At 43.5% G+C, this 27,351-nt stretch overlaps 1 protein-coding gene across 3 annotated transcripts in view; it reads right to left on the reverse strand.

The window, feature by feature from the left end:
• The window catches only part of LOC144696037 (AT-rich interactive domain-containing protein 1A-like), an 84,232-nt gene that overhangs the window by 8,929 nt on the left and 47,952 nt on the right, over positions 1–27,351 (reverse strand). For 2 of the 3 annotated variants that reach the window (XM_078567237.1, XM_078567235.1), the window contains exons 9-17: positions 20,145–20,254; positions 13,225–13,434; positions 10,525–10,732; positions 5,463–5,595; positions 4,797–4,969; positions 4,506–4,641; positions 3,985–4,104; positions 3,353–3,452; positions 48–837 (exon numbers count right to left, since the gene is read on the reverse strand). In XM_078567237.1, the coding sequence (XP_078423363.1) occupies positions 48–837; positions 3,353–3,452; positions 3,985–4,104; positions 4,506–4,641; positions 4,797–4,969; positions 5,463–5,595; positions 10,525–10,732; positions 13,225–13,434; positions 20,145–20,254 (1,980 nt within the window). The remainder of the gene's footprint in view (positions 1–47; positions 838–3,352; positions 3,453–3,984; positions 4,105–4,505; positions 4,642–4,796; positions 4,970–5,462; positions 5,596–10,524; positions 10,733–13,224; positions 13,435–20,144; positions 20,255–27,351) is intronic. The other variant, XM_078567236.1, reaches the window with a different exon arrangement.

Genomic DNA, 27,351 nt, shown 5'->3' on the forward strand with positions numbered 1-27,351 from the left:
TGAGCTCTTCGAACATTAATTAGCAGAACATTATTATCACCACTTACCAATGTCCTTGGTGGTGAGTCTCCTCCGGGATTTCAGAACTGGTTGAGATGCCTCAACTGAACCAGGAGGGAAGGTGATGTCTCGTCTCATCAGTGGTGGCTGTGTAGAGGGTACAGAAATATGGGATGCGGGCATTGGGGGTCCAACTTTTTGCATCTTCATTCCTGAATGCAGAAATGGTGATTTGCTGGGTGAGGTACGGTTCTCCAACGGTCGTGGCATGGGAGCTGGGCTGGACACCTGGGAAAGATGGTTTGGCACTGATGGAGGAGTCTGGTAGGTGGACTGTGATGGCCTTGTGATCGGGGGAAGAGGAGCAGAGGGGGTGAATGATGGTTGGCGTTGGTTGACATGGGAAGCCCACTGCCCTTCGTGGTTCATTCTCTGATCAGGTCCCATCATCTCCTCAGAACGATTCATGTTGTGATATCCTGGAGCTTGTGGTGGGGCACCAGGACCTTGCCGGTTTGGGTAGTTGTAAGCCATGTCATTTCGTCCTGACCACACAGTGCCCTGTGGTCCTTCAGGAGGAGATTGTAATGGACCCATCATCTGTGGGGGCACAGGCTGCTGGGAGGCTGAGCCAGGGGGACCTTGCATTCTCTCTCTACCATACTGAAATGGAAACTGATTCTGCACCGGCCGGCGATCGGCACCAGGATAGGCATTGCTGTACTGGTTATACAGGTCTTGCTGAGATTGCTGGGCTGTGTAGGGCATCCCATACATTTCACCTTCATGCCGCTTGGCTGAAGGCCCATAAGTCCCATCCATCTGGCGCTTGAAGTTCTGATAAAAATGAAGAGAATGCTCAGATTTCTTATACAAATAAAAGTATGAGGATAACAAACACAAAATCTGACATTTAAAAAAGGAACAAGGAGCTGCACTTTGTCAAAGAGACTTTCATGCAGAATCCTCGCTCTTTTTAAGGAGCTGGCCACAGGTACAATATGCTTCAGTGTCTTTAGGTATTGAGGAGGAGGAATTGGACCAGGGATCCCGTCCTTGATCATCACTCATTGACCCAGACTCTACGGAAATGTCTGGTGTTCACTTAGAAGAACAGAACTGGTTTGGCCATGTTTTCTTTCATCTTTGATTAGATCACCACACTCATTCATGAATAATGGTCATTTAATGGGTTACTAGAGGACTGTCAATACCTCTAGAACTCCACCCAAAGAGCAATTATGCCTCAAGCATAAAAGCTGTGCTACACCTAAATTAGAAACATTAGAACAATAGTAGGCCATTCACCCCTCAAGCCTGTTCTGCCTTTCAGTTAGATCATGGCTGGTCTGCAACTCCAGCCCATTCACCCATCTTTGATCCATATCCTTTTTGATACCCTTATTCAAAACTCTAGACTTCAGATGTGAAAACTTCAATTGATCCCCAGCATCCACAGCCTTCTGGGAGCAAGAGAATTCCACATTTCAACAAGTCATTATAAAACTTATAAAACATGCCAAAGCTCATCAAAGGAGCATTATCAAATAAATTTTGACTCCAAGCCACAAAGAGATATTCGAGCAGATGACCAAAAGTTTGGTCAAAAAAGGATTTAAGGAACTTCTTAAAGGAGAAGAGAAAGGTAGAAGCGCGGAGAGGTTTATGCAGGGGATTCCAGAGTTCAGGACCCAGGCAGCTGAAGGAATGACCAACAATGGTGTAATGATTAAAATTGGGGATGTTCAAGAGGCCAGGCTTACAGTAGTTATCTCGGACGGTTGACAGGTTGGAGGAAATGTCAGAGACAGGGCAAGGCCATGGAGGAATTGAAAACAAGGATGAAAATTTTTTTAAAACCAAGGCATTGCTTAGCTGCGTGACAATGTAGCTCAGTGATCACAAAGGAGTGAGGGATGAACAGGACTTGATGCGAGCAGAGTTTTGGATGACCTCAAGTTTACAGTGGATAGAACGTGACAGGCCAGTCAGGAGTGGCTAGAATAGTCTAAAGGTAACAAAAGCATAGGCGAGGGTTTTAGGCAGATGTGCTGAGCCAAGGGTGGAGCCTGGCAACATTAGAGATGGAAATGGACGGTTTTAGTGAAGGCACAGATGTGTTTGGAAGCTCATCTTGGGCGTTGACAGCGTACAAGTTAAAACTGACACTGTGCTTTCAGATGATGTTGCAAGGGACAGCATGTAGGTGTAGATAGGAGGGGGCCAAGCACAGATCCTTGAGGGACACCAGAGGTAACGATTTAAGAGCAGGAAAATGAGCTATTGCCAGTGATTCTCTGGCTACAGTTAAATAGCTAAAAATGGAGCCTGTAAAAAAAGTGCTTCCTGATTTCAATCCTGAACAGCTTAGCTCTAACTTAGAAACTTTGCCCCTTTATTCTAGGCTTTCCCCAGAATTTTTCTATAACTACTCTACTGAATCCCTTTATCACTTTAAACACCTCAATTAGATCAGACTTCAACCTTCTAAACGCAAAAAAATACAAGCCACATTTTTGCAGCCTGTCCTCATAACTCAACACTTGATGCTCTGTTAACATTCTAGAGAATCTGGGCAATGCCTCCTACCTCCAATGCCAATACATCCTTCCTGAGGTGTGATGCCCATAACTGAATGCAATAATCCAGAAGGGGTCTGACCAAGGCTCTGCGCAACTGAAGTATAATTTCCTCCCTTTTGTGATCCAACTGCTTAGAAGATAAAGTCCAACAAACATCTGATCACCATTTCTACCTATGCACTAGCTTTTAATGGTTTGTGTAGCTGGGCACCTAAATCTATTTGCTCCTCCACAGCTTTTAATCCTCTCTCCGCTAGTAAAGCATTCTTATTTGCCTTTCTCATATCCAGTACATACATTGAATTCTACCTGCCATAGCTTTGCCCCATCATTTAGCCTATGTCCCCTTGTGATCGTAGAACACAAAATAGACACAAAATAGGTGGAAAAATAGATAAAACTCAGACACCACCCTCCCCCCCATCAAGTTCCAGCACAGAAATTCTGCATTAATGGACTAACCAGGGGGCTAGTTTTTTTTTCGGAATTCAGGTTCTGGTGATACTGCTCCTGTCTGGCTCTGTTTATATCACAACAGTCAGGGACAATTAGTCTGGCTGTATGCAAGTCCTAAGAAATTCTCTGTTCTTGCTCACCAAAGGCTACAATCAACTTCTGGTTCTTAATATTTAAGTACTGGCACGAAAATACACAAACAGGAATACCAGCTATTGGAACAGACGTCAACGTTTTAAAAAAGAACCCACTTGGTTGAGGCTGCCAGGCCCCCCCACGCGTGTGTTATCTGCCCAACACCTTATGCTGCTTACTTGCTGTTGCTGCTGTGGAAACATTCCAGGTTGCTGGTTAGAATACGACTGTCCAGCCGGAACTCCCTGTCCAGGGTACTGGTTTCCATAAGGATCGTGCCTAGTATTATGGGAACAGGTTGGGTGAGAGGAGAATATCAAATTTAGTAGCTGCAGATATTCAGATCCGATAGTGACAACAACCTCATACAACAATCTTCCATTTGAACCATCAGTAACAATTGGTATAGAGCTTCTGGTGGGAACATGCTGCTAGGGAGTTGTTGTTGGACCCATCTTTACAGTAATTACTCTGCTAGGAGGGAACCACGAAGAAGGAAAAGATCTCTAGCCAAGACCCTTTCACTCCAGCTGAAAAGTCTAAGTTTACACAAGTCTATGTTTGGATTCAGTCCCCAACCCCATGCAAACCTATGCCAGTTTGGCATGGAGATTTGAGTCAGCCCTCAATGCCAATGGCTCACAGTTGCTTGGTAAAAATACCAACAGAGACTGCCCTTATCCCTTGTGTTACACAAATTATCTATAAACTGGAATACATTCTGCATAAATTTATTGCCAAAGTGATTCTTAAGTTAGGCACAAGACTTATTCCAAGAACACGAACAGTGTAGTATTCAATACACACTTACCGCTGCTGTCCCGGATAGCGGTTTGGAGAGTACATGCCGGAATCTGCATTGACTGGCACCACATTAGGTTGCGCTGTTACTGGTCCCAAAGTCCCCTCTGGGCCCATCCCATGTTCAGACCTAACGTAATGGACGTGGGGAAAGGAAAGAGCAAAATGAATCAAACGTGAAAGAGTGTAGGCTGTAGACATCTCTTTGCCATCTGACCACATCAAAGAGTTGAAGCCGAGAACTTGACAGAATATCCACAAGTCAAAGGGCTGCAATTGGGAGGCAATACAAGGCTAAGCTTCACCTTATTGGACCCCAAAAGCAAAAGGAAGTACAGTTCAAGTAAATACAGGAAAGAGGCATCTGTAGGTGGTATGTCTCAAGGCCAATCTCTCAACACCTTGTACTGTGGGGAATAAAACCAGAGCAAAACATTTAACTAATGGGGTTTTAAGTTCCTAGAAACGTTGATTCAAACAGATATTTGCGGTTTAGTTCATTCAGACTTTCAAAATATTATTCAGACCTACCTCCTCTCAAATCCAGATCCATATGCATACTGCTGCCTCTGCCCCATAGCTGTTGCAGGGGGGCGATTGTAAGGGTCTCCCATTCCAGTATTGGGAGCGAGTCCAGGAGACATGAAAGGGTCAGTCCCAGGAGCTGCTGGGAGAGAGATGAGCGTCACTATGTTACATACAAACAATCCGCCCCAAAACACTGGTAAGATGACTTTTGGCCAATAGCTCAAATTTATTTACCAAACCATATAAAACAAGTTTCCATTTCAGGAAATAGTTTTAAAAGCTAACTATTTCTACCTTTCCTCATTCCACCAAATGGATCCTTGTTGGGCTCATATGGCATGCGGGCCATTAAATCCGTGGTATTCATGTTGGGTGGGTACGCAGGGTTTTGAGTCACGGTGGTCCTCTTCTGGAAAGCTGGGTCACTACTGTCTGCAAACGGATCCTGGACACTCACAGAGTTGCTCCTGAGTTTTAATACAGCATTTTAGAGAGGTGTAAGTCTTTTGCAAGATGGCACTTCCTTCCTAACCATGCTCACAACTAAATAACACTAGATAGAAATGTTGGATGGAAGCATCACAAAACAATCAGCTCCTCAACTGGATGGTGACAGATTACATTCCATGGGCTGCTCATCTCTTAAATCTGCCAATTATACTTGGCATTAATGCAATGTAAACCCATTCTGCTCAGCTTTACTTTTCTTCTTCTCTCATGGTCCAATCATCCCCATACCTTCATCAGTTCCATGCCCAAACTGGTACTAGTGCCTCCACCCCCCATCCTTTCTTTCACTCACTGATTTGTTCCCAATCAAAACAATTACTGAAGAGAAGACAACTCTATCGTTACTGTTGCCAGCCCACAATCAATAGCCCAATCAAATCAGATGAATTGAGAATTTGGCCGCAATTATTTATGAGCTGATGCACCTTTTTATATTACAGCTGGGTTTACCTGGAACCTGGCATTGGTTGAACATGGCTATGGGGTGTTGAGACGGGCGTCGGTGGCTTTATATCTCCTCCCTCTGCCATCGAGCTGCTGGTGGACTGTGGGGTCTGAGGACCCTGCAGGGAACCTGAACCAGCTGCAAAGAAAAAAATCATTGCTTAGATTACCATTTAATGGAGTCACAATGGCTCAGAATTCTTGGAAAGCCTCAAAAGTATGCCAATACTATAGTGTAATACTGATCTATGATGTGAAAGATAATTGAGAGGGCGCGCGAGGGGGGGTGGGGGGGAGAGAAGTAGGGAAGAGAACATCACGCTCTCACTCATTACATTCCTTCTCACTGAACAGTAATGATTTTCCAAGGTTCTAAGCTCTGCAATTCCAGCTGTACTGGCAAGACATGCATATTATCAACCTCAGTTGGGAGGGAGGAGGTAGATCAGTAACTATAGCAGCTTTGTCAATCCATAATGAACTGAACAAGGAACAGATGAGTGTCTCCACAGACATTTACACACTCAGCACAAGCCCAAGGGGCTGTGAAGAGCAGGATCTGTCTGGATTCTTCTTGTTTGGGGGGGGGGGGGTACAACTCAGACTGACCCTTCTCCTAGATCAGAGAGCCCACAGTAGGGGTTCAAATGAGACCAGACCAACAAAATCAATTTAATAACAAATAATTACTTCAGGTATTATTTTCTGCTGATAATTATCATCATAGTATTGGATTTAAATATTATGGTCATATCCAACTCATTTGGTGTCAATTGCGGCTCAGTTGGTAACACTCTTGCTTGCGTCAATAGGTTGTGGGGTCAATTCCCACAAAGGCTTGAGCATAAAATTCAAGGCTGAAAAGTGCAGTATGCTGAGGGAGTTCTGCACTGTCCACTTTCAGATAAGACTTTAAACCAACACTTCGCCTACCCTCAGTGGACAAAAAAGATCCCAATGGCACTATTTTGAAGGGAACAGCAGGGGAGTTATCCCTGGCATCTTGATCAATATTCATCCCTCAATCAACATCACAAAAACAGTATTCTCTGTTCCTGTTTGAGAGAGCTTACTGGGCATAAATTGGCTGCTACATTTCCACGTGGCAACAGTGAGTACATGTCAAAAGTATTTCATTGGCTGTAAAGTAATTTGAGACATCCAGTGGTCATAAAAGGCACTAACTAAATGCAACTCTTTTTTCATTAAAAGCTGTAATGAGAGCATGTGTCAGTCATCAGTGTTTCAGGTTCTGCTGTATACGAAGAGTTGTAATGACTCCTGTCATGGATGGTGCAGTTTCGGGTACTCGAGTGATTCGTTACTGGTATACAATACTGTGTTAATCATTATATGCTCTCTCAGGTACTACAGTAGCCCTGATGACTCATGCTACTATTCATTAACTGCAAGCAAGGAAGGTCAATAGAAGGGCAGCCTTATTTACACCCAGCCCTGTTTCACCTTTTCACCCTGCTCAGTCAGGGGATTTCCCTCCTGCTCAGTGACATCTCACTAACTTAAGAATGTGGCTGGGCTCCCCTTACTCTGTGGCAATGGGATTAGGTTACATTGCAGTAGGGCGACTGGGATCAGTTTCATTCACATTAATAACACTCTCCCCATTCATCAACTTCCTGAACCTGGAAACCTCCAGGGAATCTGGGATGGCAGCACACAAAACAGTCAGCTGGAATGTCATTTGAGCCAGTGGGCAGGGCCAACATTCCTTAAATTCTTTCCTTTCCCTATGTGATCCTGTCTTTGCAGTGCTCACGCAGGCAATGTCCATGTAAGGACTGACTCTGCCAGCCATGGACAAATCTTCAATCAATCTCCCGGTTAGGTTGCTTTATGAAATTAAAAATCTGCAGTTAACCTTTAAGCAAATTCCAAACTCACTAACAAACTACTGTCCTAGGCCTTGATGACATCTCTTTAAAATGGTGGCCCCAAAGAGAACAATTCAGCTGGCAGGGAGCCTGGAAGACCTGTACATGAAGGCAGCTGCACTGCAGAGTGATTTCTCAGTCCTAGGGTTTCTTATTCAAAGAGTCTGTTCAAATGGTTCAGCATCCAGTTGGTGGCCAACAGAAGAAGGAAACCGATGGTAGCAGGTTCAGTCTCTATCTCCCACTTCCATCTGACAAGTTTATGGGAAACTTGATCAAAAGAATGCGCACAGCATGCAGCCAGAGTGCGTAAGAACTGGCGCATGACAAACAGACGCAAATGCAAATGTTATAAAAACATTTTTCACTCACTGGTACCCAGTTTGGTTTCCACCAGAACCACTCAGCTCCTGACCTCATTACGGCATTGGTCCAAACATGGACAAAAGAGCTGAACTCTAGAGGCAAGGTGAAAGTGGCTGCCCTTGACGTCAAGACAGTATGTGACCAAGGAACCCTAGGAAAATTGGCAATGGGAATCGGGGGGTGGGGGGGACTCTCCACTGGTTGGAGTCATACCTAGCACAAAGGAAGAGGGTTGTGGTTGTTGGAGGTCAATCATCTCAGTCCCAGGACATCGCTGCAGGAGTTCCTCAGGGTCATGTCCTTGGCTCAACCATCTTCAGCTGCTTCATCAATGGCCTTCCTTCCATAATAAAGTCACAAGTGGGGATGTTCGCTGATGATTGCACCATGTTCAGCACCATCCTTGACTCCTCAAATACTGAAGCAGTTTGTGTCCATATGCAGCAAGACCTGGACAACATTCAGGCTTGGGCTGCTAAGTGTCAAGTTATATTCGCACCACACAAGTGCCAGGCAATGACCATCTCCAGTGAGAGAGGATCCAACCATCTGCCCTTGACATTCAATGGCATTACCATCGCTGAATTCCCCACTATCACCATCTTGGGGGGGGCCTTACCACTGACCAGAAACTGAACCAGCCATATAACCAGTGTGGCTACAAGAACAGGTCAGAGGTTGGGAATCCTGCAGTGAATAACTCATCTCCTGCCTCCCCAAAACCTGTCCACCTCTACAAGGCACAAGTCAGGAGTGTGATGGAATACTCTCCACTTGCCTGGATGAGTGCAGCTTCAACAGCACTCAAGAAGCTCTACATCATCCAGGACAAAGCAGCCCACTTATTTGGCACCCATCCACAAACATTCACTCCCTCCACCACAAACGCACAATGGCAGCAGTGTGTGCCATCTTCAAGAAGCACTGCTACAACTCACCAAGGCTTCTTCGACAGCACCTTCCAAACCAGGGATCTGTAACACCTAAGAGGGACAAGGGCAGCAGAGGCATGGGAACACCACCACCTGCATGTTCCCCTCCAAGCCATGCATCATCCTAATTTGGAACTACATCACTGTTCCTTCACTGCCACTAGGTCAAAACCCTGGAACTTCCTTCCTAACAGCACTGTGGCTGTACCTACACCACATGGACTGCAGCGGTTGAAGAAGGTGACTCACTGCCACCTTAAGGGCAATTAACAATGGGCAATAAATGGCCTAGCCAGCGATGCCCACATTCCATGACATAATATAAAAAAACGGTGAGCTTGTCCTGGGCAAAGCATTGGAAATCCCTTTAACAAAGGACAGGACCTAAAACTGTAATCAGCAGTTCAGTAAATTTTACCCTTCAAGAGTTTCTCTAGGAAATATACATGCTTATGCAGTTTTAAAAATGAACCTGAAATAATGTCTTTCTAATCAAGGCTCAAGTTTTGCTTTCAAGGCTAGGCAGTTGACAGATTTTTTTGCTTTGCCTCAGTTAACAGCCTCCTCTGGAGCTTGCCACTTTCAAAAAAGCAGAAGAAGCAATGATGGATTTAGGCAGAGATAACATCACATGTTTGCTGCTATCCTCAAAGATGCACAGGTGCTTTCAGAGTTTGTCTAATTGCATTTCCAGATCATACTTGTGGAAGAACCCAATGTGAGGCTTTATCCCACAGCATTACTAAACAAGCAGCACTCTTAAGAAATGGCTGAAATAAATCATTTCACACAAACTGTCTCCAGATCTTTTTGTATAACACAAAATATCCAGCATAAGCTGGTGGGGCAGACTTAAGAAGCTAGATGGCTTATTCCTGTACGAGTGCCATGGGCAGCCAGGCAGCCAGTGCCCAGGCTTCTGACGCTTGTACCTGATACACAAAAAGAGCAGGAGGAGATTGCCTCAGAGGGAAAGGACAACATTTATGTCCAGTTAATCTCTGGTACTGAATACTCTCAGTGAGGCAGTGCTGGAATGATTATATCATTATAGCAAAGCATGCTGGGATCATGAATTGCCCACACCAATACAATCATTGGATTAAGGGAAGTTACCAGGTACAAGGTGTGGTAACAGTCTACGACTTGTGGGCTATACTTTAAGCAGGAGAGACAGGCAGGAAACATCTTCAAACACTACCAGCAATGAACTACCCTACCACCACCACTACAACAACATCTACAACAAAGGCAGCCACTGGAGGAAACACTAAGAATGGTCCTGGGTCTAAAACTGGGGCTGTTTGTAATAAGAAAACAGGAAAACAAAAGTTAATACAGCAAAAGCCAACATAAAATTTGCCCAAAGGGAGAGAACAAATCTAGGCTCCAAACTATGGCTACCCCTCAAGTGTTCTGTAACCATTCTTCACTTATGATTTATCTAATGAGCTGCAAATTCACAGTAGCGCCATGTGCCCTTTTACTAAATTGAGGTCATTTGCAACTGGTACATCAAGAATCTGAAAACCAAGTGGAGAAATTTTCACAATTCCAGTTAATTTTATTTTATTAATGCCTGTTATGGCAATTTTCACATTGGCAGTATGGCACTCCCAACCAGCTTACTTCAATAAAAAGCACATGATGCAAACAGGATAAAAATGGGCTTTTGCAACAATGTGAGATCATCAGTCATTCATGTGTTACACATGAAAACACAAACCATTATTTAGACCTTTTAGTCTTATCTTTCTAACTTTGGCACTGTGTACATCATACAGCAAGCCAGTACTTATACAAATTACAGCTTCAGGACCAATCAACCTGCACTGAACAGAAGGAAAGCCCTTGCTCCTGAGCTGCTGTCATACTCACCTGGAGAAGGAGGCTGTATCTTTGGTTGTTGTTTTTTGGAATCTACGGAAGCAAAGATGTCTAGTGGAGGATCCTCCCCTCGCTCGATCTTGCACTCGAAGGCAAACAAACACTGGATATACTGTTTCTTTAGTGAGCTGGCTGCACTGCTCGAGGTGCCCACGTTCAGATTGGTAGCCAGTTCACGCCATTTTTTGTTTTTATTCACCTGAAAAAGAAGTAGTGGTTGTTTGTATTGCAGTGTGTGGTGAATACACAACAACTCGGCCTCACAGCTCCCAGTTAGTATTGCTGAACAATCAGTTGGAATATAACAAATAACATAGGGCAGAAGTAGTTTATTGGTTCACTAGCAATAATCAGTGTTGGACAGTGTGTAAATTAGCAAATTAGAGGAGCATGTAACAAGGGTATGATAATAATCCTGGGAGACTTCAATCTTCATATAAACTGAGCAAACCAAATTAGCAAAAGTAGCTTGTAGGACAAGTTCATGGAATACATTCTCTTGAATACATTCAAGATTGTTTTCTAGAACAAAAGGTTGAAGAGCTAACTATGAACAAGCTGTTTTAGATGGGACTCCATCCCATTCTCTCAGTTCCTTCGCCTCCGTCGCATCTGTTCTGATGATGCTACCTTCAAAAACAGTTCCTCTGACATGTCCTCCTTCTTCCTTAACCGAGGTTTTCCACCCACGGTCGTTGACAGGGCCCTCAACCGTGTCCGGCCCATGTCCCATGCATCCGCCCTCACGCCTTCTCCTCCCTCCCAGAAACATCCCCTTGTCCTCACTTATCACCCCACCAGCCTCCGCATTCAAAGGATCATCCTCCGCCATTTCCGCCAACTCCAGCATGATGCCACCACCAAACACATCTTCCCTTCACCCCCCCCGGCGGCATTCCGTAGGGATCGTTCCCTCCGGGACACCCTGGTCCACTCCTCCATCACCCCCTACTCCTCAACCCCCACCTATGGCACCTCCCCATGCCCACACAGAAGATGCAACACCTGCCCCTTCACTTCCTCTCTCCTCACCGTCCAAGGGCCCAAACACTCCTTTCAAGTGAAGCATCATTTCACTTGCATTTCCCCTAACTTAGTCTACTGCATTCGTTGCTCCCAATGCGGACTCCTCTACATTGGAGAGACCAAACGCAAACTGGGCGACCGCTTTGCAGAACACCTGCGGTCTGTCCGCAAGAAAGACCCAAACCTCCCTGTCGCTTGCCATTTTAACACTCCACCCTGCTCTCTTGCCCACATGTCTGTCCTTGGCTTGCTGCATTGTTCCAGTGAAGCCCAACGCAAACTGGAGGAACAGCACCTCATCTTCCGACTAGGCACTTTACAGCCTTCCGGGCTGAATATTGAATTCAACAACTTTAGATCTTAAACTCCCTCCCCCATCCCCACCCCATTTCCGTTTCTTCCCCCTCCCTTTTGTTTTTTCCAATAATTTATATAGATTTTTCTTTTCCCACCTATTTCCATTATTTTTAAATCTATAACTGTAATACCCTGTCAGTCTTTCCACCCCGCCCCCACTAGGGCTGTACCTTGAGTGTCCTGCCATCCATTCTTAATTAGCATATTCGTTTAGATAATATCACCACCCTTTACACCTCTTTGTTCTTTTGTCTGTGACATCTTTTGATTATCTGCTCCTATCACTGCTTGCTTGTCTCTACAACCCCCCCCCCCCCACCCCACACCTTAAACCAGCTTATATTTCACCCCTCTCCTAACTTTACTCAGTTCTGCTGAAGGGTCACGAGGACTCAAAACATCAACTCTTTTCTTCTCCGCCGATGCTGCCAGACCTGCTGAGTTTTTCCAGGTAATTCTGTTTTTGTTTTAGATCTAGTTTTATGTAACAAGATGGGGTTAATTAGTAAACTTAGAGGGGAGGATCATCTGGTGCAGAGTGACCATAATATGATAGGTTTTGTACTAAGTTTGAGGGTAATGTGGTAAGTGTGATATGGTTAAGTCTGAATCTAGGTTCAAAAATTTAAACAATCAATTGGTATTTTCCAATTTCATTTGCGAAAAGTCTGACTCTAATTTTTAGACTACGTCCACTGGTCAGAGACTCTCCAACTAGCACAATTTGAACTCTAAGGGACCAGTTTTTGAAATATAGCCACTTCACAGAGCTCTGAATTGAGCCCTGTTATTTCTGTTGAGTTGAAAAACAGTGCACAGGTCATCTTATGTACTTATCTGCCTCTGCACACAACACCAAACAAAAAGTTCAAGTGAACAGTTAATGAGATGGAGTAAGGGGATGGGCATCTCAGGACATCATATGGAATTAGCTTCCATCAGAGCTTCATCTAAAATTGACTATTCCCGTATTTAATCTATAAAACCTAGGCCAGAATTACTGATGTACACAAAGGATAGAGATACACGAGGCCTTTGGAAGGGTGTTCTTACTATGTACAAGTGAGGTGTAATTATTCCAATAAACTATCAACAAGTACTGTCAAGCATCCAGACTACCAAGAAGTATTACTGTGCAAAAACAGTTTGCGAAGAAACTAATAATGGGATTGAAACAAGTTTTAAAAATAAAACATTCACGATAGGGTATTTACTGCAGCTTCAATGCTGAACAGTTTAACAAAAGAAGTCCATAAACCTGAGCAACCTGAATCCCAGCTAAAGACAATCAATATCCTCCACACCCACCTGCGTTAGTCCTCCAATGTCCTTGACAGACATATAGAGTCGATAAAGGTCCAACGGTTTCCTGCCAACCGCAGGGAGATTTGTCATCATTGTTCCTTTCTCTTCCATAAACGCAAAGTACCTATCAATCCACATTTTGCGCTCCGGCTCCATGCCCAATTCGTACAGTTTAGAGATCTTTTCATTCGTGGTCGTGGAAGAGTTGGTCTTCTGAGAAGAGACAGGTCCGTCAGTTACTGATGATTAGATACCCAACCACAAAGCTCCAACTAGAGACAGGAAATAGTTTGCTTAAGATTCACATGAAGAGCCCATACAGACAAATGATTTATCTGAACAGGTGAAAATAACAAGCCAAGAAAGAACTGCTGCCCCCTCAGCCAGTGTTTTGGTAGTGCTCAGGTTCTTCAACGTGTTGAAACAATTATGATGAAAAGGAAAACCATCGTGTACATTCAGAAAAGATGCAAATCCAAAGACAATCATACAGAGTCAAATGCATGACTGGTGAGGCAGAATCAACACAAGCTACTTCGGCACCTCATGCATGCCCATGGTCAACTTGTTATCACTTATACCCAATTGCAAATCCAGGCGGAGAAACAGTGCTGAAAAATAATCAATCTAATCAGAGTAAAAAGTTCCACTGACATTTCACATACTTCAATATTTGAGTGAGTTCTTCATAAGCACTTCCTTGTGGTTATAAGTTCTTATTACTGCACATACCAAGAAGATATACCAGCCTTAAGCCATTAACATACATTTAAAAATGCCTTAACAAAACCAGCTGATGTTCTGAAGTTCAACAGTTCAATGCACAAAATCTTGTTCGATACATAACAGTTTATTGGACAAATTCCAATTGTACTGGAATAATCTCACTCTGTTTAAACATCCGATAAACATGTACATTTTACAGGTGATCAACTAAAGACAGGGTTAAATGCTTAAACCCACAAATCATATTTCTTGTTAAATCCACAAATTTTCTCTTTGAGGTGAACCGTTCAGCATTCAAACAGATGGTCTGCTTGGAAATAAACAAGCACGAAGACAGCAACGCAACACTGAGTGCAGCTAGTCACAGAATGTGAACTTGGGAATTTGGTGAATGAGGGAGGAGGGAAACAGGTAAGTAATTAGTTAGTGAGTATTTTGCTAATTTATCTTTCAAAACTTGCAATTTATTCATAATTGTACAGTTTCATTAGTAGTAGTAAAGTTTACTAGTAATAGTAATGCTCATTGGGAGTAGTAGAGTTTTAATTATAAATTAACAAAAATAAATTCACTAACACATAATAAAGATGGCAGGGCAGGTGATGTGTTGCGACTGCAGAATGTGGGAATTTCTGGACACCAGTGTGATCCAGGGCAAACATGTCTGTAGTAACAGCAGCTCGTGGAGCTTCAGCTCAGTCATTTGAGCTGGATGCTGAACTGCAGGCACTGCAGTGCATCAGGGAGGGGGAAAAGTTACCTGGATACTAGTCCAGGCGGCGGTCACGCCCCTTACGTTAGGGCCTTCTAACTTGGTTAGCAGTGAAGGACAGGAGGGTGCCACTGCAAATTAGGCAGGTAAGGGATCAAGGAGACAGAGTTGGAGGAGTCTCAGCCCTTGTAATTGTCCAAATAGGTTTGAGGTTCTTGCAGTTTGTGGTAACAAAAGTGGGGGGTGCAATGTAAGTGAATGAACTGACCATGGCACCATGATGCAGGAAGCCATTCAAGCAGGGGGAGTTAATAGGAAAGTCGTGGTAGCAGGGGACAATACAGTCATGGGGATTGACACAGTTCTCTGCAGCCAAGAGCCTGAGCCCATATGGCTGTGTTGCCTGCTCGGTGCCAGGGCTCAGGACATCTGTTTGGGGCTGGAGAAGAACTTGCACTGGGAGTGGTGGGGGGGTCCAGTTGTCATGGTCCATGTTGGTACCAACAACACAGATAGGACTAGGAAAGAGGTTATGCCTAGGGATTATGAGCAGCTAGGATAATAATCTCTGGATTATTACCTGAGCCAAGGGCAAATTGGTGTAGGGTAAATAAGATTAGAGAGATGAATGCATGGCTCAAAGTCTGGTGTAGGAGAAATGTGTTTCAATTCATGGGGCACTGGCACCAATACTGGGGAGAGATAGAGCTATACCGCTGGAATGGGCTTCACCTGAACTGTGCTGGAACCAGTGTTCTGGCGAATTGTACAACTACGGTGGTAGAGGAGGCTTTAAACTAAATTATGGGGGGGGAAGGGGTTGTGTGAGGTGTGATGTAGTAAATCAAAGGATAACGAGTTGTTATCCTTTGAGCAGGGTAGCAATTTGGGTACAAATAACCAGGATGTGGCTGAATGGGACAGAGCACACAAGCTTAAGACTGTACCAGACGATAAGGTCAGAGATTGCAAAAATGGTAAAAAGACAAGAGTTTATGGACCTGTAACTGAATGTGTGCAACATTCATTATAAAATGGATGAATTGTTAGCACAGATAGAAATAAATATGTATGAGCTAATTGCTATCACAGGTATTTGACATTTTGGATAGGAAGCCAGGAAAAGGTGGTGGGGTAGCTCTGTTAATTAAGGATGTCATTAGTCCAGTAGTGAGAGATGACCTTAGCTCAAAAGAGTAAGATGTAGAATCAGCGTGGGTAGAGGCAAGAAATAAGAAAGGTAAAAGATCATTCGTGGGAAGTTTATGTCCCCCTAACAGGAATTACACTGTAGGACAGAGTATACAGAAAGAAATGAATGGGGTGTGTAAGAAAAGTACTGCAATAATCGTGGGTGACTTTAATCTATATGGAGATTCAACAAATCAGATTGGCAAAGTTAGCCTGGAAAATGAGTACATAAGGTACATGTGGGACAATTGCTTAGAGCATGTTAAAGAGCCAACAAGGGAGCAGGCTATTCTAGACCTGGTAATGAGCAATGAGACAGGACTAATCAAAAACCTCATGGTAAAGGAACCTTTAGCTGATAGCGATCATATTACAACAGAATTTCATGTTCAGTTTGAAGGGGTGAAGTGTGGGTCTAAGACTAGCTTTTTAAACCTGGATAAAAGTAATTATAAAAGCATGAAAGCAGAGCTAGCTAAACTGAACTGGGATACTAGGTTATAAGGTAGGACAGTTGAGATGCAGTGGCAGACTTTTTAAAGAGATATTTAATAACTCTCAAAGGTTTATCCCAGTAAGACAGGCAGACTCTGAGAAGAATGCATCATCCGTGACCGAATAAAGTAGTTAAGGATTGTATCAAATTGAAAGAAACTCTACAAATCTGCAAAGATTAGTATTAGGTTAGAAGATTGGTCAGATTTTAAGAACCAGCAAAGAAATTACCAAAAAAGGGAGAAAGTTTATTTTGAGCGAAAGCTAGCTAGTAATGTAGAAACTCTTATCATGTGTTTTTTTAGAAGTATTTAAATAGGAAAAGAGTAACTAAAAGAGTAAACTAAAGTTGGTCCCCTAGAGAGGGAATTGATAATGGAAAACAAGGAAATGGCAGAGGTGTTGAACAGGTATTTTGTGCCTGTCTTCACTGCAAAAGACTTAAAAAAAACTTTCCAAAGATACTTGAAAATCAAAAGGTGAACAGGAGGGAGGAATTTAAAACAATCACCATCACTAGGGAAAAGGTGTTTGAAAAACTATTTGACATAAAGGCTGACAGGTCCCCAGGACCAGATGGCCTGCATCCTAGGGTTTTAAAAAAAGTGGCTGCAGAGATAGTATTATGCATTGGTTATAATCTTCCAAAATTCCTTGGATTCTGGAAGGGTCACAGTGGATTGGAAAATGGCTAATGTAACATCTTTATTCAAGAAAGGAGTGGGAGGCAGGAAACAGGAAATGACAGACCAGTCAGCTTAACATCTGTCATAGGGAAATTGCTAGAATCCATTATTAAGGAGGTTATACTTGGAAAAGCATAAATGTGATCAGGCAGAATCAACATGGCTTTGTGCAAGGGAAATAGTGTTTAACTAATTTGTTAGAGATTTTGAGGGAGTAGCAAGCAAGGTGGATAAAGGGGAACCTGTATATGTTGTATGCTTGGATTTCCAAAAGGTGTCAAATCAAAGGGTACAAAGAGAACATGGTGTAGGGCGTAACATATTAGCATGCATAAAGGATTGGTTAGCTAACAGGAGGCAGAGATCAGGGTTAAATGGGTCTTTTTTTGGGTGGCAAGCTGTAACGAGTGCCATAGGGATCAGTGCTGGGGCCTCAATTATTTACAATCTACATCAATGATTTGGATGAAGGGACCAAATGTAAATTTGATGACACCAAGATAGGTAGGAAAGTAAGTTGTGAAGAGGAGGTAGAGAGTTTGCAATGACAGGTTAAATGAGTGGGCAAAAATTTTGTCGACTGAGTATAATGTGGGAAAATAAGGAAGAATAGAAAAGCAGTATAATATTTAAATGGAGAGAAATTGCAGAACTCTGATGCAGAGGGATCTGGGTGCCCTGGTACATGAATCACAAAAACTTAGTATGCATGTACAGCAAGTGATTAGGAAGGCAAACAGGATATTGGTGTTTATTGCAAGGGGAATGGAATATAAAGGTAGGGAAGTTTTACTGCACCTGTACACAGCATTAGTGAGACCATATCTGGAATGCTGTGTACAGTTTTTGACTCCTTATTTGAAAAAAATATACAATTGCATTGGAAGCAGTACAGAGAAGGGTCATTTGACTCATTCTTGGGATGAATGGCTTATTCTATGAAGAAAGGTTGAACAAGTCAGGCCTATACTCATTGGAGTTAGAAGACTGAGGGGTGATCTTATTGAAACATACAAGATCCTGAGGGGACTTGATAGAGTAGGTACTGGGAGGATGTTTCCATTTGTGTGGGGAGATGAACTAGAACAGTTTAAGAATAAGAGGTCTCCCTCATAAGACTGAGATGAGGATAATTGTTTTCTCTCAGAGGTTGTTAGTATGTGGAATTATTATCCCCAGAGAGCAGTAGAGGCTGAGACAATAGTTAGATTTTTGATAGACAAGAGAGTCAAGGGTTATGGGGGGGGCAGGCAGGAAAGGGGAATTGAGACCACAAACAGATCAGCCATGATCTAATTGAATAATGGAGCAGGCTCAAAGGGCCAAATGGCCTCCTCCTACTCCTAAGCCTATGTTGTACAGCTACACTATTAATAAGTGAGGGTTCTTCAAGTTACAGTCTAAATTAGAATGTTATGCACATACCATTACCATTGCTGAGTCTCCCACCATCAACATCCTGGGGGGTTTCCACTGACCAGAAACTTAACTGGATCAGCCATATAAATAGGTTGGCCACAAGAGTAGGTCAGAGGCTGTAAATTCTGCAGCGAGTAGCTTACCCCGACTCCTCAAAGCCTGTCCACCATCTACAAGGCAAAGTCAGGAGTGGGGTGCCCATCAAGCAGGCTGCTTTGTACTGGATGGTGTCGAGTTTCTTGTGTGTGTTGTTGGAGCTGCCCCATCCAGGACAAAGCAGCCTGCTTGATGGGCACCCCGTCCACTACCTTAAACATTCACTCCCTCCACCACCGGCACACAGTGGCAGCAATGTGTACCATACCAGCACGTAGAAGATACACTGCAGTAACTCACTAAGCCTCCTGCAACTGCACTTTCCAAACTGAACTCTATATTACCTAGAAGGTCAAGGGAAGCAGATGCATGGAAACACCACCAATCGCAAATTCCCCTCCAAACCACAAACCATCCTGACTTGGAGCTATATTATCACTGTTCTTTTACTGTGTCAAAAAACCTGGGACTCCCTTCCTAACAGCACTGTGGACATACCTACACCAGACGGATTTCAACGGTTCATGTCAGCTCACCACCGCTTTGCAAGGGCAATTAGGGATGGGCAACAAATGCTAGGATTGCCAGCAGTGCGCACATCCCATGAAAGAATAAAAACATGCCCATTGTAATATGCTTAATACATAACACACAAACACATATCTGCCAAGCATGACCAGCTTATCAGTGGTAACATCTCTCAAGAAATTTTCAACTATCTAAAGAGCGGGAAACTAGTTGGCACCAGGTTAGAAAAGGACCTTCTTTGAAACCTATCACAAGGGAAAGGTGAAGATCTCTGCAAGCAACTTTTCTGAAATTAATTTTTATCAGTTTCAACCCAGTTCCTAAAGGGCATGTCCCCAAAAATCAACACATGCAGCCAAATCTATTCGGATAGGCTACGAAAGATGATTGATGTTAAAAAGAACATGAATGCACATCTTGGCAAATTAGCATCTCTTAGACCTGAGAGAATTTGCAAGGCAATCTTCGAAGGTCCATGAGGTCATTAAGATCTCAATCAATACCGCCTAATTTTTTTTTTTAGTTACTAGCACATTCCTGCTGCTGTACACTGATACCAACACATTTTCCCATTGAGTAGATGCAATGTCTTTGAGGGTCTCCTTGAGGGTGTCAACATCAGGAGGCTCCCCACTCAAAAATGTTGGGCAAAAACACTGCACTAATAAAATGTCAAAGTTCTGAATTAAGGCTAATTGCTTAGACACAGCAAAAGGGAGTTTTACTCACATCTAACATGCTGTAGCTGACCTGGTGAAAACTGATGGTGACAATGGGTGCCACAAGTATAAAATGCTCAATCTGCAACAATGGCAATCGTTCATTCCACGAGTTCAAATTTATCAGGAATAAATCAAACACAATGTTCACTGGGCAATAAATGCTGGTCCAGTCAGCAACGCCCACATCCCGCAAATGAATTTTAAAACAGGTTCAAGCAGATATATCAAAACCAGAGTAAGGAGCAGCTGTTCTTTGTGAAGCACAGCAACATTCAGTATTCCCATCTGCTCCCAGAATGCAGCACCACCCTTGGTTGGTGCCCAGTACCACTTCACTTGCATTCTCACCTTTGATTTGAGTTCAGCCTTCGTCATTCCATCCGCCTTGTTGTTTGCCTTCTGTGTCGGTGGTAACTTTCCTTCCCCAAGTGCCATCATCTCAGGACTGGGAGTCATAACTACAGGAATGCGAGAGAATAGTGTTAATTACTTGGTCAGTACATGGTTAATCAAGCGCCAGAAGTCTACTATAAAAAGATCACCATTACAGTTTATGTTTTTGCTAAATAAATTTAGATGATAAGCTACGGTCCCAGGTGTAGCTCAGTGGTAGCTTGTCTCTGAGCCAGAAGATTGTGGGTTCAAGTCCCACTCCAGAGACCAGAGTATATATCTAGGCTGATACTCTAGTGCAGTACTGAGGGAGCACTGCACTGTCGGAGGTGCCGCCTTTTGGATGAGACAATAGACCAATGCCCCATCTGCCTGCTCAGGCCAGGAGACGTGAAAGGCCAAATGGCCTCCTTCTGCAATATAACCATTCTAAGTTTTCCTGTTCATTCTACGTAATTAGTACATGTATGCACAGCAGCAACCCTGCCACCAGTTTATGGTGACTGTGCAATGTGGCGGTTAGGAATATTTCAATTACTAAACAAGAGCATCTGTGGTAACCATAAGTTTACCATAGGTTGAAGTGTCAGACTGACTCTGGGAACACCATTCATAGTCATAGGTAGTGTGTTCAAGATCTATTCCAGACCATCAGGATCACTGAAGTGGCTAGGTAGATAGCTGACACATTGCTGTTAATTTTCCAAAACTCCTTAAATTCGGGAAGGTCCCATCAGATTGGAAGATAGCAAATGTAACTTCATTATTCAAAAAGGGAGGGACACAGAAAGTGGGAAACTACAGGTCAGTTAGCTTAACATCTGTTATAGGGAAAATGTTAGAAGCTATTATTAAAGAAGCTATAGCAGAGAACTTGGATAAGTTCAAGGTGATCATGCAGAGTCAACATGGTTTTGTGAAAGAGAAATCATGTTTAACTAACTTATTCGAGTTCTTTGAGGAAGTGAGATGTGCCGCGGATAAAGGGGAACCGGTAGATGTACTGTACTTAGATTTCCAGAAGGCATTTGATAAAGTGCCACATCAAAGGTTATTGCGGAAAACAAAAGCTCATGCTGTAGGGGTAACATATTGGCATGAAAGGGTGATTGACTGGCTAACAGGAAGCAGAGAGTAGGCATAAATGGGTCTTTTTCAGGTCGACAAAATATAACGAGTGGTGTGCCACAGGGATCAGCGCTGGGACCTCAACTGTTTACAATTTATATAAATAACTTGGATGAAGGGATGGATGGGATGGTTGCCAAATTTGCTGATGACACAAAGATCAGTAGGAAAATAATTTGTGAAAAGGACATAAGGAGGCTACAAAAAGGTATAGATAGGTTAAGTGAGTGGGCAAAGATCTGGCTGATGGAGTATATTGTGGGAAATGTGAAATTGTCCATTTTGGCAGGAAGAATGAAAAAGAAACATATTACCTAAATGGTGAGAGATTGCATAGCTCTGAGATTCAGAGGGATCTGGGTGCCTTGGTGCATGAATCGCAAAAGCTTAGTATGCAGGTACAGCAAGTAATTAGAAAAAGCTATTAGAATGTTACCATTTATTGTGAGGGAAATTGAATACAAAAGTAGGGAGGTTATGTTTCAGTTATATAGAGTACAGTATTGGTCACCATATTTAAGGAAGGATGTAAATGCATTGGAAGCAGTTCAGAGAAGGTTTAGCAGATTAATACCTGGTAAGGGCACGTTGCCTTATGAGGAAAGGTTGGACAGGCAAGGCTTGTATCTGCTGGAGTTCAGAAGAGTAAGAGGAGACTTGATTGGCACATATATGATCCTGAGAGGTCTGGACAGGCTGGATGTGGAGAGGGCATTGCCGCTTGTGGGAGAATCTAGAACTAGGGGTCACTGTTTAAAAATAAAGGGTCGCCCATTTAAAACGGAGATGAGGCGAAATTTTTTCTCTGAGGATCGTGAGTCTTTGGAACTCCTCCTGAAAAAGCGGTGGAAGCAGAGCCTTTGAATATTTTTAAGGCAGAGGTGGATAGATCCTTGGTAATCGAGGGGGTGATAGGTTAATGGGGTAGGCAGGATGTAGATTTGAGGTTAGTATCAGATAAGCACTGATTTTATTAAATGACGGAGCAGGCTCGAGGGGCCAAATGGCCTACTTCTGTTCCTTGTTCATATGTTCGTATATATCTGGGTTGACATTTAAGTGTAGTATTGAGGAAGTGCTGGAGATTCCATTTTTTGGCTGAGAAGTTAAGCCAAGGCCTCAAACTCTAGTTCTGGTGGCTGTAAAAACAATCCCATGTACTAACCAAATAGAATCTCAAATTAAGCAGTATTTTTCCACAAACATCAAAATCAAATTAAATCAAGGTTCCCCTCATTTGCTGCATATGGAACCTTATTCAGGGACAAGTTGTTTTGTAGAGGAACGGAGCAACCAAGTGTCTGTCACTTCAAAAGTAATTCACTGGCATTGAAGCACTTTGCGTTGTCCCAAGGATGTAACAGTGCTGTAGGCATACAAGTACTTTCTCACCATTCTTTCTAACAAAATACAGCCTCAGTAATTCTCACATAGTTTTATTTAGCTGTCAGAAAATTCCTTTGTTTGAAAGAAAATTTATATAGCCCAATGCTACATCAAGCACAGCATACTACAAATTCTCAACAACTTGGGATACAGGAAAGCTCAACTATCCTAGAGCCTTTCTGAGCACTGTTTATACAACTTAAGCTGATGCAGTTCAGGAGATGGTTTGGATGCCAAAGGGTAGAATTTCAGTGCTCTTAATACAAGCTTGTAGCTGTGATCTAACCAACATCCCTATCAAATATGGGACAAATAATCTACAACCATAGGATACCTGATTTGGTGTCATACCAATCCTCAATCCCTGGAAAGTGGTTCACTGATCTCTGTGCTAGCTCCAGCACACACCCCAAATGCGTAATCACAATTCTAATATGGGAAATAGGTATCCAATTTGCATATAGAAAGTTTCCACAAACATCTAAGTGATAAATGATCTGTTTTAATGATGTTAGTTGAAGGACTTAGGGAAGAATTCCCTTGCTTTTCTTCAAAATAGCACCATTTCTTCTCTTATGATCACTCAAGAGCGCAGAAGAGGAAACATCTTCCCTGCATCCAGTCTTTTTTAAAATTAATTCACGGAATGTGGGCTTCGCTGGCTGGGCCAACATGTATTGCCCATCCCTAGTTGCCCTTGAGAAGGTGCTGAACCATTGTAATCCATGTGGTGTAGGTACACCCACAGTGTTGTGTGGAAGGGAGTTCCAGGATTTTGACCCAGCGACAGTGAAGAAATGGCAATTTATTTCCAAAGTCAGGATGGTGTGTCACTTGGAGGGGAACTTGCAGGTGGTGGTGCTCCCATCTATCTGCTGCCCTTGTCCTTCTAGATAGTAGTGGTCGTGGGTTTGGAAGGTGCTGTCTAAGGAGCCTTGGTGAATTCCTGCAGAGCATCTTGTAAATGATACACACTGCTGCTACTGTGCATCGGTGGTGGAGGGAGTGAATGTTTGGTGCCAATCAAGTGGGCTGCTTTGTCCTGGACGGTGTCAAGCTTCTTAAGTGTTGTGGGAGCTGCACTCATCCAGGCAAGTGGAGAGTATTCCATAACACTCCTGACTTGTGTCTTGTAGATGGTGGACAGGCTTTGGGGAGTCAGGTGAGTTACTCATCACAGGGTTCCTAGCCTCTGGCCTCTTGTAGCCACAGTATTTAGATGACTGGTTCAGTTTCTGGTCAGTGGTAAGCCTCCCCAAGATGTGGATAATGGGGAATTCAGCAATGGTAATGCCACTGAACGTCAAGGGGCGATGGTTAGGTTCTCTCTTGTTGGAGATGGTCATTGCCTGGCATTTGTGTGGAACGAGTATTATTTGCCTCTTGTCAGCCCAAGCCTGTATATTGTCCAGGTTTTGCTGCATTTGGATATAGACTGCTTCAGTATCTGAGTCGCCGCGAATGATGTTGAGCATTGTGCAATCATCAGCAAATATCCTCACTTCTGACCTTATAATGGGAGGAAGGTCAGTGATGAAGTAGCTGAAGGTGGTTAGCCCGAGGACACTACCCTGAGGAACTCCTGCAGTGATGTCCTGGAACCGAGATGACTGACCTCCAACAACCACAACCATCTTCGTTTGTGCTAGGTATGACCCCAGCCAGTGGAGTTTCCCCCACCTCCCGATTCCCATTGACTCTAGCTTTGCTAGGGCTCCTTGATGCCACACTCGGTCAAATGCAGCCATGATGTCAATGGCAGTCACTCTCCCCTCACCTCTGGAGTTCAGCTCCTTTGTCCACGTTTGAACCGAGGCTGTAATGAGGTCAGGACCTGAGTGACCCCAGCAGAACCCAAACTGGGCATCAGTGAGCAGGTTATTGCTAAGCAAGTGCTGCTTGATAGCACTGTTGATGGCCCCTTCCATTAATTTACTGATGATTGGGAGTAGGCCGATGGGGTGGTAATTGGCCCAGTTGAATCTGTCCTGTTTGTTTTGTACAGGACATACCTGGGCAATTTTCCACATAGCCAGGTAGATGCCAGTGTTGTAGCTGTACTGGAACAGCTTGGCTAGGGGTGTGGCAAGTTCCGGGGCACAAGTACTATTGCCGGAATATTGTCAGGGCCCATAGCCTTTGCACTATCCAGTGCCTTCAGCCACTTCGTGATATTGCATGGAGTGAATCGAATTGGCTGAAAACTGGCATCTGAGATGCTGGGGACGTCAGAGGAGGCTGAAGTGGATCACCCACTCAGCGCTTCTGATTGAAGATTGTTGCAAATGCTTCTGCCTTATCTTTTGCACTGATGTGCTGGGTTCCCCCATCATTGTGTATTGGAATATTTGTGGAGCCTCCTCCTCCAGTGAGTTGTTTAATTGTCCACCACCATTCACGAATGGATGTGGCAGGACTGCAGAGCTTAGATCTGATCCATTGGTTGTGGGATCACTTGGCTCTGTTTATCACTTGCTGCTTATGCTGTTTGGCACGCAAGTAGTCTTGTGTTACAGCTTCACCAGGTTGACACCTCATTTTTAGGTATGCCTGGTGCGCCCTCCTACACTTTTCAATGAACCAAGGTTGATCCCCTGGCTTGATGGTATGGTTGAGTGGGGAATATGCTGGACCATGAGATTACAGATTGCGTTCGAGTACAATTCTGCTTCTGCTGATGGCCAGTCTCAGGTTGCTACATCTGTTCAAAATCTATTCCATTTAGCACAATGGTAGTGCCACATGATACGATAGAGGGTATCCTCAATGTGAAGGCGGGCCTTCGTCTCCACAAGGACTGTACAGTGGTCACTCTTACTGATACTGTCATGGACAGATGCATCTGCGGCAGGCAGGTTGGTGAAGTTGAGGACAAGTATGTTTTTCCCTCTCGTTGGTTTCCTCACCACCTGCCGCAGACCCAGTCTAGCAGCTATGCCCTTTAGGACTCGGCCAGCTCCGTCAGTAGTGGTGCTACCGAGCAACTCTAGGTGGTGGACATTGAAGTCGCCCACCCAGAGTACAAAAGAGGCAGAGTAGAGTCTGTCCATCCCTGAAAGAATTTTATACGTTTCAATGAGATCCCCTCTCATTCTCCTAAACTCCAGTGAATACAGGCCTAGTCGACCCAATCTCTCCTCATACGACAATCCTGCCATCCCAGGAATCAGTCTGGTGAACATTCGCTGCACTCCCTCTATGGCAAGTATATGCTTTTTTAGGTAAGAAGACCAAAACTGCACACAATACTCCAGGGTGTGGTCTCACAAAGGCCCTGTACAGCTGCAGTAAGACATCCTTGCTCCTGTACTCAAGTCCTCTCGCAATGAAGGCCAACATACCATTTGCCTTCTTAACTGCTTGCTGTACCTGCATGCTTGCTTTCAGTTGTCGGTGCACAAGGACACCCAGGTCCCTTTGTACATCAACATTTCCCAATCTATCACCATTTAAATAATACTCTGACATTCTGTTTTTCCTACCAAAATGGATAACTTCACACTTATCCACGTTATAATGCATCTGCCTTGTAATTGCCCACTCACTCAACCTGTCTAAATTGCCTCGAAGCCTCTTAACACCCTCCTCACGGCTCACATTCCCACCAAGTTTCATGTTATCAGCAAACTTGGAAATATTATATTTGGTTCCCTCATCCAAATCATTGATATTGTGAACAGCTGGGGCCCAAGCACTGATGCCTATGGTACCCCACTAGTCACCGCCTGCCACTCCGAAAAAGACCCATTTATTCCTAGTCTGTTTCCTGTCTGCTCAACAATTCGCAATCCATGTTAATATAATACCCCCAATCGCATGTGCTTTAATTTTACACACTAACCACTTATGTGGGACTTTATCAAAAGCTTTCTGAAAATCCAAATACACCACATCCACTGGTTCTCCCTTACCTATTCTGCTAGTTACGTTCTCAAAAAACTCCAGTAGGTTTGTCAAACATGATTTCCCTTTCATAAATCCATGTCGACTTTGTTTAAACCCATTGATATTTTCTAAGTGTCCTGTTATCACATCCTTTATAATAAACTCTTAACATTTTCCCTACTACTGATGTTAGGCTAACCAGTCTGTAATTCGCCGCTTTCCCCCTCCCTCTTTTTTAAAATACATTTGCCACCCTCCAAACTGCCAGGACAGTTCCAGAATTCACAGATTTTTGGAAGATGACAACCAGTGCATCCACTATTTTCATGGTCACCTCCTTGAGCACCCTGGAATGTAGGTGATCGGGCCCTGGGGATTTATCAGCTTTCAGTCCCATTAATTTCTCAGGCACTATTGTTTTAATAATACTAATTTGCTTTCAATTCCTCCTTCTCACCAGACCCTTGGTTCCCTAGCATTTCTGGGAAGTTATTTGTGTCTTCCTCTGTGAAAACAGAACTAAAGTAGTTGTTTAATTGCTCTGCCATTTCCTTGTTCTCTATTATAAAATCTCCTGTTTTGGACTGTAAGGGACCTACATTTGTCTTCACTAATCTTTTTCTTTTTACATACTTATAGAAGCTTTTACGGTCCACTTTTATGTTCCTTGCAAATTTACTCTCATACTCTATTTTTCCCCTCTTAATCAATTTCTTGGTCCTCCTTTGCTGAATTCTAAACTGCTCCCAATCCTCAGACTTAG

The sequence above is a fragment of the Cetorhinus maximus genome, chromosome 21 (assembly GCF_964194155.1).
Source record: "Cetorhinus maximus chromosome 21, sCetMax3.hap1.1, whole genome shotgun sequence".
Classification (NCBI taxonomy): Eukaryota; Metazoa; Chordata; class Chondrichthyes; order Lamniformes; family Cetorhinidae; genus Cetorhinus; species Cetorhinus maximus.